At 35.4% G+C, this 14,834-nt stretch overlaps 1 protein-coding gene across 2 annotated transcripts; it reads left to right on the top strand.

The window, feature by feature from the left end:
- Positions 1-75: 75 nt before the first annotated feature.
- On the top strand, positions 76-14,834 carry LOC132190585 (uncharacterized; the record flags this gene model as incomplete). Of its 2 annotated transcripts, XM_059605620.1 has the most annotated exon segments (12): positions 76-120; positions 2,472-2,520; positions 2,634-2,682; positions 7,997-8,067; positions 9,767-9,825; positions 9,999-10,097; positions 10,888-10,945; positions 11,743-11,879; positions 11,973-12,029; positions 12,760-12,857; positions 13,930-14,132; positions 14,610-14,834. In XM_059605620.1, coding segments are annotated over 12 exon segments (996 nt in total), but the record flags the coding sequence as incomplete, so codon positions are not given.

The following is a 14,834-nucleotide window of genomic DNA, read 5'->3' as shown; positions in this document are numbered from 1 at the left end:
ATTGTTATTCACAATTGATAGCTGCTAAGCTGATTTATTCGCACTGAGTATCTTTAAATGTGTGAATCTGTGCAGCAATTTGAACAGCTTGCGGCACGACCATTCGTAATGGGAGAAGTGGTAATGATTCGTACTCCATCTTGCTATGTTTAATTAATTAGATAAAATGCACAGTTGCATTAATTTGTTCAGCTCTAATCACCTTCTGAAACCCATTTTTTATTACCACGTGCAAAATATAGGCTCGTTTGCTGCCAGGGCGATTGAAAAAATTAGAGTGAGAGACGTATTTATTATCCTCAGTTTAAATTCCTGCTGCTGGAGGTTGTCATAGAAAATACTAGGTGCTGAAAGAGACTCCAATTGCAATATGAAGTGTTTGACTGGGATAATATGAATGATGTAGTTTGGTCACGAGTTCAAGTTGTTGAGAATCATTGCTTGGAATGGATGAAAACACCAGTGTGGAGAAGTACATATTCATCTAAATCTTGGGGAATAAATGCTTAAGAACATTGATGTATAAGCATTTCCCTGAGTATAATGGCTAATAGGAGAATGTGAATTTCACACAGTATTTGAATATGTGCAGTCAATAATATGATTTGTGAATTGACTCTGATCAAGAATACTCTATCCAACCTACCTAAGTATTACTTGTCTCTTTTCCCTATTCCCGTGGGAGTGGCCAATAGGCTTGAGAGACTTTAGAGAGATTTTTTATGGGGTGGTATTGGGGATGAGTTTAAATTCCATTTAGCAAATTGGGCAAGAATTTGCACTCTGATAAAATTAGGTGGGTTGGAAGTAAGAAATCTGATTCAGTTTGATCCATTTTGGGAAAGTGGTTGTGGCGGCAGTATGCCATGGGTAGAGAGGCGTTATGGAGATTGGTGATAGAGACTAAATATGATAGTACCAGAGGAGGTTGGTTCTCTAAGGAGGTAATGGGGACATTTGGAGTGGGAGTTTGGAAACATATTAGAAGGGGTGAGATAAGTTTTCCAAGTTTGTTAGATTTGAGGGGGGGGGGGGGGGGGGGGGGTGGGGGATAGTCCGTTAAAGATGTCTTACCCAAATTTGTTTAGTATTGCTTAGAGAAAGGTTGTGTGGGTGGTGGATAACATGTAGTTGCGGGAAGGGATTATTCAGTGGAATGTAATTTTTACTAGACCAGTTCAGGATTGGAAGGTGGAGGTAATAGTATCTTTCTTTGAGAGGTTGTATTCTTTCCAACTAAGACAAGGAGAGGAGGATGGAACTATATGGAGTCCTTCCAAAAGGAGCAAGTTTGAAGTGAAGTCGTTATATCATGTTAACTAGGCAAAATGGATCCTCTTTTCCATGGAAAAGTATATAGAGAGTTAAGGCTCCTTCGTGGGTGGCGTCTTATGTGTGGGCAGAAAGATTAGGAAAAATATTGACTTTCGATAAATTGAGGAGGAATATTGTGATGGTTGAGTGGCGTTGCATGTGTAGGAAGGGTGGGGATTCCATTGATCATTTATTGATTCATTGTGACATATCAAGAGACTTATTGAGTTTTATTGTCACCAAGAGGTAGCTCAATCGGCTGGGACCACGCCTAATAAAACGGAGGTCACTAGTTCGAATCCCCCTCTCCCTGTTGTGCGAACATGTCAAAAAAAAAAAAAAAGAGACGTATTGAGTTCCATTCTTAATTTGTTTAGTGTAGAGTGGGTTATGCCTAGACGGGTGATTGATTTGTTGGTCAGCTGGGGTTGGCAGGTTGGACGTGGTATAGTTATGGGAGTATGGAGGTTGGCTCCATTGTGCTTAATGTGGTGTCTTTGACGAGAGATGAATGCTCAAAGCTTTGAAGATGTTGAGACTTCGGTGACAGATTTTCAGAAGATTGCGATCAACACTTTATATACTTGGATATATGCCCATCATAGTTTGCTTGTTTCTAGTTTTACAGATTTTTTGAACTTTTGTTCTTATTCTTCAGATTGAGGGTTCTCTTGTATACTCCATGTGTACTAGGGTAGCGTCCATTTGCGCTTTTTAATGATAATGAAATTATTTATCAAAAACAAAAAAGAAAAAAGAAAAAAAGGATTCATTAGTTAGTTCTGATTTTTTAATTTTTCGTCTAAAATATTGCAATGAAATGTACTAGTTTCTTTTAGAAAATCATCAAGTTTTATAGAATATGTAGTTTGTGGATTGCCTATATTCTGTTATCTTTTTAATATTGTTCTCTTGGACTCTCTCTCTCTCTCTCTCTCTCTGTAATAAAACATTTTCAATTCTTTGTATGTGTTTTTCTTGTGATTGGCATTGTGCATTTCTTGTTTTTTGATTTCTAAGTGATTATCAATGTCAGTATTTTTTGTCCACCATCCTCTTCTAATGTATTGCTGTTTTTTCTTCATTACATTGTTCTCTCTTTCCCAATACAATTGTTTTGCTCTTGGGGAGTTATAATCATATTTTATCTGTAACAGAATTTTATGCAAGAAGAAGACATTCGGTTGGAGACAACACGAGCTAGATGTAACTAATCTTTCTTACTTTTATCTCCTTTTCTCCTTCTGTTCTAAATTGATCTATCCCCTGAAAATGCTTACACATCCAAGAAGAACTAAAGCTGTTCCCCTATGTCACAGTTTCAAATGTTCTCAAAAGGCAAGGAGAATTAACAGAGCGTCTTTCTAGGTACAGTTTTCTTGGGAACATTTAAGGCTTCATTCATGTAAATATTTGTTATTGTAAAATCACACTACTTCTTAAATTGTCAGTTATCTTTTAGTTCAATGAAATGAGTGAGCTATGAGAATGTGTGCTTGAAATACTGCTATAACAAGGAAGCTTCCTTCTTAAATGCTTCCAGAAATCACATGTTTGTTATTTACTTTCTCAGTTTTCTCTTTTATTTTTAATTGTTTGATATTATAAGAAGATGGTCTGGTGGTGTAGTTGGTTCATCATGTCGTCACTTAGGAAAAAAGAAAAAAGAAAAGGAAATCACTTACCATCCCAAGCAATTTGGGTTGGCTAGATTTAGAAATTCAGTATTGGGCAAATATTAGTAATTGTCAGCTAGGAATAGTAACAATTATTTTTTAAAGGAAAAATTATTCATCTGATTATTGGGGTTTGAAAAATATGCTGAAAATCACTTGGATAAGCTTATTGTCTAAAATAGTCCATGTTATCCAGTTGTTTGACAGAAACCGTTAGATGCATGCGTGAATCAACGTTACAGTCAATCGTCGATTGACACTGAACATAGCTAATAACTCACACCACTTGTTGCCGTTGTAAAATTATCGTTTTAACCCCCGGATTTATTTATTTTAAAAAGTAAAATAAACATTTTTTTTTTTTTAAAAAAAAAAAGGGTTCACCCTCACTAGATAAGGGGTGACCACTCGACCCTCTCCTTGTGAAGGTTGCCATTTAAAAAAAAAAAAAAAATTTGAAGGTGAAACTGTAATTTTACAATGGAAGCAAGCAACTTGAGTCATCAACTGTGTTATGTGTCAATCAACGATTGGTTGTGATGGGATCCATGTGTGCATCTAATGGTTTCGGTCAAATGGTTGGACGACAGAAACCGTTTTGGACAAATAGCTTGCCTTATGGATCTTCAGGATATTTTTTTGAATCCCAAGGATCAGTAAGGTACAGCTGCAAATCCCACGGATCACATAAGTAATTTTCCCTTTTTTAAAATCCAATCCTGGTGGTCAAAGGATATGAATATTCTAGAGGTTGAGACTTCTTAATGCCCTTGACATTGTTGCCATTAGTAATGAAGTTATACATATCAAGCTAGGGAGCCTTTTTGTGATGATTTCTATTTGAAGTAATGCTCTGATAGAAGGGAGAGGGAAGAAGAAAGTAGGTGAATTTGATTGAGGGGTTGTGTCTATGGTTATGTCCATGTCTATAGCTTCAGGTATATAATGTGTTGGCCATCCCCATAAAGCAGTTTTGTTCCTTTAACCTCTCCAGCATAAACAAATAATTGATATAATGTCTTGAACATGTAGTATTCACCATTGTATCACACTGCTAATCTCAGCATATATTTAATTATGAATGTTTTCTTCTGATCTTAGTAATCAAAGAAATGATTTGGTTATGACTTGTTGGTTGTCAAAACTGGAACATTTTGGAGTGAAGTCCTACAATTTCCTTTTGCATGACGTTTTTCAATGATTTGAGACTTATGCCCTTCTGGAATTGTTTTATTAATTTTTTTTTTTTCATGTAATTACATATTGTCAACAAAACCTAGAATATTGGTCATGGAAAATCATAAGCTGGATGATTAAAATGTGTTTCAGAGAAATCGTTTCAAGCTCATCATTTAATTGCAGACATGACATCGTGATAGAGTTAGCAATACCCTGTTAATGTTGGTAATATTATTTTAAAATCCTACTTACTTTTGAGAACCTAAATGGATACCCAGGATCTCCATATATGCTCCATAGCGTCATTGAGTTGTGCATAACAGCCCTCTAAACTACCATTGGGGGATTTGATAATTGACTTACCAATTCAAATTTGACAAAGCATCTTGTTACTTCACTTCATATAATTTTATCAAGAAAAACATATGCAAACTTAGTAATGAAGGGAAATAGTAAACCTATTTTCCTCCTATGGCACAGGATAGTCTTCTATGCTGTTACAGTCATCTAGAATTCCTTATCCTCAGTATAAAAATGTATGTCCTAGTAGCAAATGAATGTCTTGATAGTTGCATTAGATTAGGGAAACCTGGCCTGCTGTGTAAATTGGACCTAGAGAAGGCCTACGATCATGTTACTTGGGAGTTTTTGTTGTATTTGTTGAAGAGATGTGACTTTGGGGAGAAATGGATATCTTGGATAGCCTATTATATTTCTATAGTGCGGTTCTTCATTCTTATTAATGGTTCTACCTTTGGATTCTTTAGTACTTCTTGTGGATTAAGACAAAGAACCTTTATCTTTATTATTGTTTGTGGTTGTCGTGGAGGCGTAGAGCAGGATGATGTCTGCCACAATGGATAAGGGGCTCTTATCTGGTTTTTAGGTGGGGTCGAGGAATAATAATGAGCTTCTAGTGTCCCATCTTTTGTTTTGCAAATGATAATTTGATTTTTGGGAGGCAAATTGTGGATAGCCCCATCAACTGCGTTGCCTATTCTTATGTTTTGAAGCGGGTTTGGGGATTGAAGATTAATTTATCTAAATTAGAGTTAGTTCGTGTTGGCGATGTGGTAGATGTAGAAGGTTCAACTAGTATTCTTGGTTGTAGGGTGGCTTGTTTTACCAATGAAGTATTTGGGTTTGTAGCTTTGTGAAGGTTTTTTTGAGAAGAAGAATAATCATTCTTATTAAATTTCAAGAGAGACGATTACAAGATAAAATCAGGAAGGCCACTAAATCCGGAAGGCCACAAAATCAGCAAATCAAATCAAATCAAATCAGCAAATCTCTAGGCTAGAAAACAGGGAACAAAAACTACTAAAATTTGAAATAGTAATTTCAGATTTTATTCCTAATTTATTGCAAATAATATAATTTCCTAATTTATTCCCTAGAAATCCGACACTTTGTATAAGACTACGGCCCCGTTTGGTTTGCTAAATAAACTCCTCGAATGGAATGATTATTCCTATGGAATAGTCATTCTTTTGTTTGGTAGGGGTCTATTTCTAAAAATAATTATTCCTGTGGGAATAATTAATCCCTTACATAGAGGATAGCTATTCCTCTAAAAAAAAATTGAGAGGAATAGCTATTCCTGAGGGAATGTAAAAGGTTTTCCAAAACAACCATTTTTTTTTAAAAAAAAAAAAAAAAAATTCTTTCAAACTTAAAAATAAAATAAATAAATAAAAAATCTTGAACATGTGGATGGCTGGCCACCCACATAAAACCCTGTCCCCGATGGAAGCGGGGGTGGCCAAGGCCACTCCCGATAAGAATTGGGGTGGCCTAGCCACCCCCAGAGGGTCTCGTGAGTCCACCAAGAGGCCCTCCGGGGGTGGCACGGCCACCCAAGTTCAACATTTTTTTTTTAAAAAAAAAAGTTTGAGTTTTGAAAAAATCATGTGGGCTTTTTAGTAATTTTAGTTCAATTCCAATTATGAAAGATGTGTTGCTACCAAACTAAAGAATATGAATAATTATTCCATTCCAACATCCTCCATTCCTAGTAATGATTATTCATTTTTCTAACGGAATACTTTATTCTGCAAACCAAATGCGGCCTACATCTATATGGAATGGTATTTTTTAAAAAATGGAATGCCGTTTGGCTGATTGGAAAAGGCTTTATTTGTTGAATGGGGGTAGGTTCACTTTGATTAAAAGCACTCTTTCTAATTTACCTCATATTATTTGTCCATTTTTTTCATTTCTGTAGGTGCGGTTAAACAGGTTGAAAAACTTTAGAGGGACTTTTTGTGGGGTGGTATTAGTGATGAGGTTAAGTTCCATTTAGTCAATTGGTCGAAGATATGTTCTTTGATGCTATCAGGTGGTTTTGGGGTAAGAAATCTTATTCAGCTTAACTGAGCTCTCCTGGGGAAATTATTATGGCATTATGCTATAAAGAGATAGGCTTTGTGGGTATTGGTGGTGGTGGTGCTCCAAGGACGTGGTGAGGCCTTTCAGAGTGGGAGCGTGGAAATATATGAGGGGGTGGGGAGTTTTTTCGCATTTTGTTAGATATGAGGTGGGAGATGGGTCCAAAATCAGGTTTTGGCATGATTTGTGTTGTGGGGAGTAGCCCCTTAAGTTAGCTTTTCCATAATGATTTAATATTGCACGTTTTAAGAAGGTGTGGGTAGCGGATCATCTACAATAGTGGAATACATCTTTTACCAAAAAAGTGCATGATTAGGAGGTGGACATGGTCACTTTTTTCTTCGATCTTTTGTATTCTATCTTGTTGAGACAAAGAGGTGAAGATAAAATTGTTGGATCCCCTCCTAAAAGTGGAAGTTTGAAGTAAGGTCCTTTTATCATGCATTGTCCATTCCTGTTGGTTTCCATTTCCTTGAAAGAATATTTGAAGAATTTAGGTCCATTCGGGAGTAGCGTTCTTTGGTGGGCAGTGACACTAGGAAAGATCTTGACTTCGGATAATTTCAGGAAGATGAATGTCATAGAGGTGGATTGGTGTTGTAATTGCAAGAGTGGGGAGTTTATAGACCATCTTCTTCTTCACTGTGAAGTGGCAAGAGAATTATGGGGTTCGATTTTCTGTCTTTTTGGTGTGCAATGGGTCGTGCCTAGAAGGGTAATAGATTTGTTAGCAAGTTGGAGGGTCAGAAGGGAAACTGTAACAACGTAGAAGTTTGGAGAAGGACAACTTTATGCTTAATGTGGTTCATTAGGAGCGAGCGGAATGCAAGGAGCTTTGAAGATCATTAGATTTCAATGGTAGAGCTTAAGAACGTTATGTTCAAATCCTTTTATACATGGACAACAGTGTACAATAGTCTCAATTTTTCTGGTTTTTTTGAATTTTTTTACGTTTGTTTTTGTTGTTATCCCTATAAGGGTCTCTCTTGTATACTTCCTATGTATTAGGTTACGCCCTTATGTGCTTTCTAATGAGATTGAATTACTTATAACAACAAAAAAAACAAAAAAATGTATGTCCTTACTTTCTCTTGGTTTTTTCTTCTCTTTTAATATAGTAATTACCTTTTATGATTGTTGGATCGAATTGTAGCCTTAAACAAAAAAAATCATTGGTTGCTGTAAGTGTTTTTAGCGTAGAATTTATTACTCTTATCTCTGTGATTTTTACATGTGTGGGAATATTTGGTTCTTCTTTCAGTATCACACTTTTTGCATTATCATATGTTGGTGCGCACATTCTAGCCATAGTTCTAAGTTGCATGTTCGTTGCAATGCATTTATTTATGTAATGATATGGTTATTAAAGGATATACATTCCAATAATACTATATGTTTTACTGACTTATGAAAGTTTTGACATTATTGCTTTTTAATAGGGATTCTGACAAGACGATATTTGAGCGTCTACAAAAAGAATTTGAGGCTGCTCGTGCTTCTCAAACTGAAGGTAACTTTGAATGTTTTACATTTGGATTTGGTTAATGCTTTTGCCCTTAGTTGCCTTGGGTAAAAAGATAGGTATATCTTGTCACACCCCAATCCCATAAACGAACCAAGGTTGTGATCTTGTGAACTAGAGCAAATTTAAAAGCAAACACTTATAATAAATTGGGAAAACTTCACTTATCACCCCTAATCTTTCATCACTTTTGCAATCATACCCCTAAATTATAAAAAAGTGTCAATTTAGAATCTTTCAATTTTTTTTAATTTCAACCCTTTTTCTTTTATAAGTAATATAGTCTTATTAAAAGCAGAAGGCGCCCTTAAGTATACCGGAATTATACAAAAGGAATTATCTAACTAGAGAGGGAAAAGTGAACAAGAAAATCATTGTAATTAATCGACAAAGGGGACACAAACGCTACAATCCAAAGATACAACGTATGAAAGAAAAGAGGATAAAATGTCCTCCAAGGCCTCTCCAAGTCCTCTAAACTCCTATTGTTCATTTCCCTTCATAAACACCAAAAAAGGCAAGTAGGCATAATTTTCCAAACCGCAACACTCCTCAGCCTTCTAGAGGACCACCAACAGGCAAACAAGTCGAAAACCTGTCTAGGCATAACCCAAGACATCCCAAAACAACTAAAGAGGGCACTCCACAAAGCAGAAGCTACCTCACAATGAAGAAGATAGTCCACCATCTCCCCATTCCTCTTGCACATGCCACTTTCTGAGATTATCCAAGGTTAGGATCTTGCCTTGAGCTGCTGACCATGCAAAAAAAACAGCCCTCGAAGGAGCCTGCGTCCGCCACACACTCTTCTAGGGAAAGTGACTACCTTTAGAACAAGCCAAGGAGTAAAAGGACTTGACCTTGAAAAAACCTCTTTTGGAGGAGACCCACCATAGTTTGTCTTCACACCCTTGTCTCACTATGACCGAATGCAACACCTGGAGAAAGGAAACAAAGACCTCCACCTCCTAGTCATGCACCTCTCTAGAAAAAACTCACTTTCCATTGATTGTATCCACCCAAAAACTTCAGATTAGCCGCAAATGAGGCATCCTTCACACGATCAATGCTTTATGTTAATTTTAGTTGGATCATTATGTTATTTCTTTAATGGGCTGTCAGCCCAAGTGTGACTAGGGTTTGGTTCCCTAGCCTATTTAAGCATATTTTTGTACTGTTGTCAGGAACCTTGGATGAATAAGCAATAATTTGATGTCTGTTTCTTCTCATCTTTGTCTTCTTGCTTCTCTTTCTTTTCTGCTTGCTCTTCTCTTTCTTCTCCTTCTTTCCTGTTTCTTCTTCCCCCCTTCTACTTTCTTCTTGGTTTTTACTGTTGTACTGCATCAGTTTCTATCTGGTGCTAGGTGATAATTACAATTGTGTTGGTTACTGGTTTGATGGTCTACCTGTTTTGAGGATTTTAATTGTAACGTTTTCCATGGCGCTTGCATTTCACTGATAGAAGTTTCAGTGGATATAGATTAAATAACTTAAGTTGATTGCATTAACAGATGTGGTATTTGGCTTGACTTCAGTAAAATAACTTTATAAAATCGTTAATGTTCTTCTCCATAATTTTTGTCCATGAATGTTTTGTATCAGCATCCTATTTTTTAAGGAGTTTCTGTTTAATATCTGCTTTAACTAAGAAGGTGCTTTTTTTTCTTTTTTTTTTTTTCTTTTGTAGAGATTTGTTTAGATGGTGAAGAATGGAATGATGGGCTATTAGCAACAATAAGAGAGCGGGTATGGCAGTGTTGAATATTTTTTAATTGATTCACTACTATTCTCTATTATGAGTTGATTTTAGATTTAGTTGATTGAGACTGTTGATCTCTGATGGTCTACATTATGTAGTTCCATATTTCCTGCAGGACATGATAAAGTGCCTAATATAACTGATCTGGTTTTATTATCAGGTTCACATGGAGGCGGACAGAAAGGCACTGCCAGGGGATGCAAACATGGCATCAGGTCCTCATTTTCAGGAAAAAATTACTTATAAAGTTGGAAGTAAGGTAATATTCCTTGTTAATGAAATATTCTATTCACTGGAATTGGCAAGGATGGCCTACAAAATGAGAAGATTCTTTTAGTACTTCTAGCTGATGGTGAATGTGATGTGTGTGCCCATGGTGGTTGCTTTCACACAAGGTAGTTTAAGTTGTTTGTCTTGAAAATTTGTTTTAAAGTTCGGAACTGTCACCATTCAAATTTTGAAACAAACATGAAGATGACAGGAAAAAGTGGCTGTTTTTAAGCAGGTCATGGGTGAGATTTAAAACTTGGGGGTGTGTTTCGAGGGAGGAAGGGTGACTTTTTGGATTAAGCTGAAGAGAATTGGATACAACCCATGAAAATTCATGAAAAGAGGTGGAGTAGCTAAACATGGGTTTTGTTTGATTCAAGAATTTATAATATTCAATTCTTTTCTTCCACATTACCCCTTAATGTTGAAAAAATATAAAAAATGTGAATTAAGAGGATTTAAGAATAAAATGTATCACATAGCTTCAAAAGTTGGGAGCACAAACAGGAAGGTTTCCTTGATGTAAAATCAAAGATGTGGAAAATGAAGTACTTGAGCAAAATGGTTGCTAGTTGCAGCTTGCTCAAAGTCTTTTTATAGAAATGGTTTAGATCTGAATTGGGTTTGTAGGTGATACTAATACAGGCTACAAAGAGAGACGATAAATATTCCTTCTGGTACAATATTATTCATGTAGTAAATTTGAATTTAAAATATTATTTATTGTTGTCCTATTGAGTAATTTCTTGAATATCACAGTTTTATTGTCATGTGAGCAGGTGATTTGTTGTTTGGAAGGGGCAAGAATTGGCATACAATATGAGACTTCTTTTGCAGGTACTTTGAATTGATCTAGTTATAATCTTGTACCAATATAATGGTCTAACTATGCTAAAACACGTCATCTGTTACAACAGTTATTATTTCAAGTGCACCTATGAGGTTGCTGACTGTTTATTCTAGATGTGCTGATAGCAGGATCAACTCTATCCCTTGGTGTTGTCTCTCAGTAATGAATTGCTGATGTTTTTCTTCTCTGTATAATTTGTTTTCTTTTATTTGGTTGGTGCAAGTTGCTAATAACTCAATTGAGGTTACAAATTTCACAGAACAACTATTTATATTTGACAAAATGACTGTCTTAATATATTCAGTTGGAACAATAGGGCAGTGACTGAATTGAATATCTGTTTTGGCAGATGAGAATTACCACAAGAAAATTTTTCAACAATATCATCTTGTGTGTTGATTTACAAGCAATGTTTTTCTGAAGAAATGGTTGGAGTTGTTTTCACCTCCTTTGTTCATTGTGAAGTAATAGTGTCACAGTATGTTATAATGGCTTTCTCAACGAAATGATATCCGATGCAATAGACCTAAGAATAAAAATCATTAGAGTAAAATATGAATTTCCACCATTATAGTCAAAAATTTTGCTTCTGAAAAGTAAATTCCTTCCCCTTATTATAGAAAATTTTAGTCATAAGATGAAAGCATAGAATTTCTGATCCATGTGAAGAATGTTATGGTTGATTCATTTGGGGCTACCTTTTTATGTGAATTTGATCCTTGTGAAGATCACCATCTGCTTAAGTACTTGGAAAATTAACTCATTTGTTTCTGTAATTTTGCAGGAGAACCTTGTGAGCTATATCACTGTGTGCTTGAAAGCAAATCATTTCTTGAAAAGATGACCGTCCTTGAACACACTATTCCCTTTTTCTTACCAGTACGAGAAGCAGAAAATGATCTTCTTTCTTCCAATGCCATGGTAGGTTTAGTTGTCTGCATTGGCTTTGCTCAGCTTGATACTTCCACAATGCTCTAATTTGTTGCAAATATTGTTCTCATGATTTGCTTTCAGAAATTTATAGATTATGTTGGAGAACTTTTGCAGGCTTATGTGGATAGGCGAGAACAGGTAAAATCTTGGTTCATATAAACCTTATAGGAGAATTTTGTTATATCCATATCTTGTGTCAGCATACTACTGGGTTCTGCATGAGTGTTCTGCTAGAGTTGCATTGTGTGCATTGAATTATTATGAAACAAAGAGGATCATATGGAGCACATAAAGAACAAAGCATTAAATGTATTGAGTTTTGTCTGAGGTTTACAACTTGGTCTTCCTATTTCGAGCATGATGTTTATTTGAGTTCCTTAAAAAAAAAACACACATAATTAAACACTGTAAATTATGGAGTGTCAGAATGACATGGGCCACATGGCAGTGCTAATGATAATGGTATGGTTCAGGGATACCATTTGATACATTGGGGGGATTAGGGGTCAAGTTCTAATCATAGAACAAAAGATCAAAGCGTTGAATTTAAGAAATACTCAAAATAATGATGAGCAGTTGAAAGTATGTTGATAAGCATCATAAACATACCTGTAATATGGAGGACATATCTGTTTTCTGATATGTTGATCATTGATGGATATATTGACATTAGAATCTTGGTGTTGACAAATATTTCATGCATTCGGTAACTTACAATATATATATATATATATATATATATATATATATATATATATATATATTCTACAGATCTCATTATCATCATATATCTTCTTCATATATCTTCTTCATATAAATTCTTCTGCCAATAACAAGTTTTAATTCACTATCTCATGTTTATATGCAGGTTCGGCTTATCAAGGAGTTGTATGGAAATCAAATTAAAGAATTGTATCATAGCCTTCCATACCACATGGTTGAGTTTGTACTAGATGATTCTGAGTGGTTGGTACATTTTCTTGTATTTGCTCCCACTTGTGAAATCACTTAAAAGTGTTCTCATGCTCTGCTTTTTTCTTTTTCTTCTCTCTTTTGAATTATTGTTATTGTACCCAGTTTGTAGTTCTTTTGCTTTCAAAAATCTTATAAGATGAATCCTAGATGGTCTTGGTGGCTATTCCACTTCACATGCATGTTAGAATTAGTATTATTATACTTTAAAAAAAATAAAGAATAAGTATTATTAAGTTAATCATTAGATAGGAAAAGTCTTTAGGCAAATGGGAGAAATATGAAGTTTGACTAACAGTTATTTTAAAAAATCCTATGATAAGGTTGCTGCATTTTGGATTATTCTGTTGCGCTCTTGCTCTTCCAATATTTGTGCAACCTGATACAAGTGTTCAATTGAACTTTGTAATATTGTTAGTCTCTTGAACTAATGGATGTCTAATAAATTCACCCTTACTAACACCAATTTCAGAGCAGGAGTCATTTTCCTTCTTTTTAGTTGATATGTAAATGGTTGTGTCCCAGAGGGTTAGGAGATTGGTTTGGTGTCTGCAATTCAGTAGCATGAATACAAAGGACTAGGTTTGAATGAAAGTACAGTGCTTTCCTCTAAAAACTGAAATGTGAGTGTATGCCTGTGGTGCTAAGAACAGATATTTATTTATATATTTGTTTACAAATTGAGCTCTACTGCAGTTTCCTAAACAGTAGCTCTTTTTTTTTTCTTTTTTTTTTTTTTTCTGGCAAACGTGAAAATATTAATGGTTGATCTAATTATACTACAGCAAACTTTGTATATTCCTGCAATAGGCAAAGGTTGTTCACCGTGCCTTTCACCTTTATTTGTTCATTATCACATAATATGATAGTAATTCTCGTTGTAATTGCAAAACTAAATGCAGACTAACAAATTCTTCTGAAATGGGTCCTTATGTGATTTAGATTCAGTTGTTTCTGGGAACAGATAGGCATTTTCATTATATCAGATGTTTCCTCAGAACATTGTTTTTTATCTTTTTTATTTTTATTTTTTGAATATGCTGAAATTATGGTTTCATTGTTGCAGCAAGGTAACAGTAAGTCTTAGATATGCAGATCTTGTCTCTGTACTTCCAACTCGAATCAGTGTGTTTGCTTGGCCATCCAAGAAAAGTAGTACTAATGCAGCGACTATGACCAGGAAGGAAAATGGTGTGCTGGGAAGTCACCAAAAGCCTGCCCGCTTGTCATATGCAGAGGATGCCTTACGAACGATGAGCTTACCTGAAGGTGTTACCTTTCCCAAATCATGAACACTTCTATCCATATTGGTTTAAATTCTACCATTAGATATGAGGTCTCCCTCCTCCCACCTCATTCCTGGCTATGTTTAATCTCCAGCACAATTTTGCAGGTGTGGAGGGGGGGATTCAATTGATCTCTTGCTTCTCTGAAACTGATTCATTTTCTGTCACCAAGAAAACTTTTCTGGTCTAAATCATCTTATTAGCACAGCTTGAATATGCATGACATTTTTAATTTTCTTTTGAGTATTTCAATAAGCGCGCTTGCTTGTTTAAAAGAATGATCTTGCAGCCGAAAATTTCTTCTTTTTTTTTCAATAAAAAAAAAAAAACATTTTCTAGGCAATTTTTGTATTGGATTCCTGCTATGCTCTCTATGTAAATGCTTTACTGTATATCCTATGGCTGCTTACAGTTTCTTTTTTGTTTTTCATGGTTTTGTTTTCTGTATTCCCTATCCCAGCATATGCAGAGATTGTGTTGAATCTGCCTCGAGCACTTCAGCAAATACTTCAGCAGAGGAGCCCCACTTAGTGGTGATCCATGTACAAAGATATAGCAGAAATTGTACGGGTTAGCTAATCTATAACACTTGAAATGAGAACTCTGTTTGTCTTATTTCTCAGCATCATGAAACCTGAAATCTGTGTTATTTACCAACCCAATATTGGAATTTGGTTTGGTTTCA

The sequence above is a fragment of the Corylus avellana genome, chromosome ca8, assembly GCF_901000735.1.
Source record: "Corylus avellana chromosome ca8, CavTom2PMs-1.0".
NCBI lineage: Eukaryota > Viridiplantae > Streptophyta > Magnoliopsida > Fagales > Betulaceae > Corylus > Corylus avellana.
The sequence above is the reverse complement of the archived record's forward strand: the minus strand, read 5'-3'. Positions and strand labels throughout refer to the sequence as shown.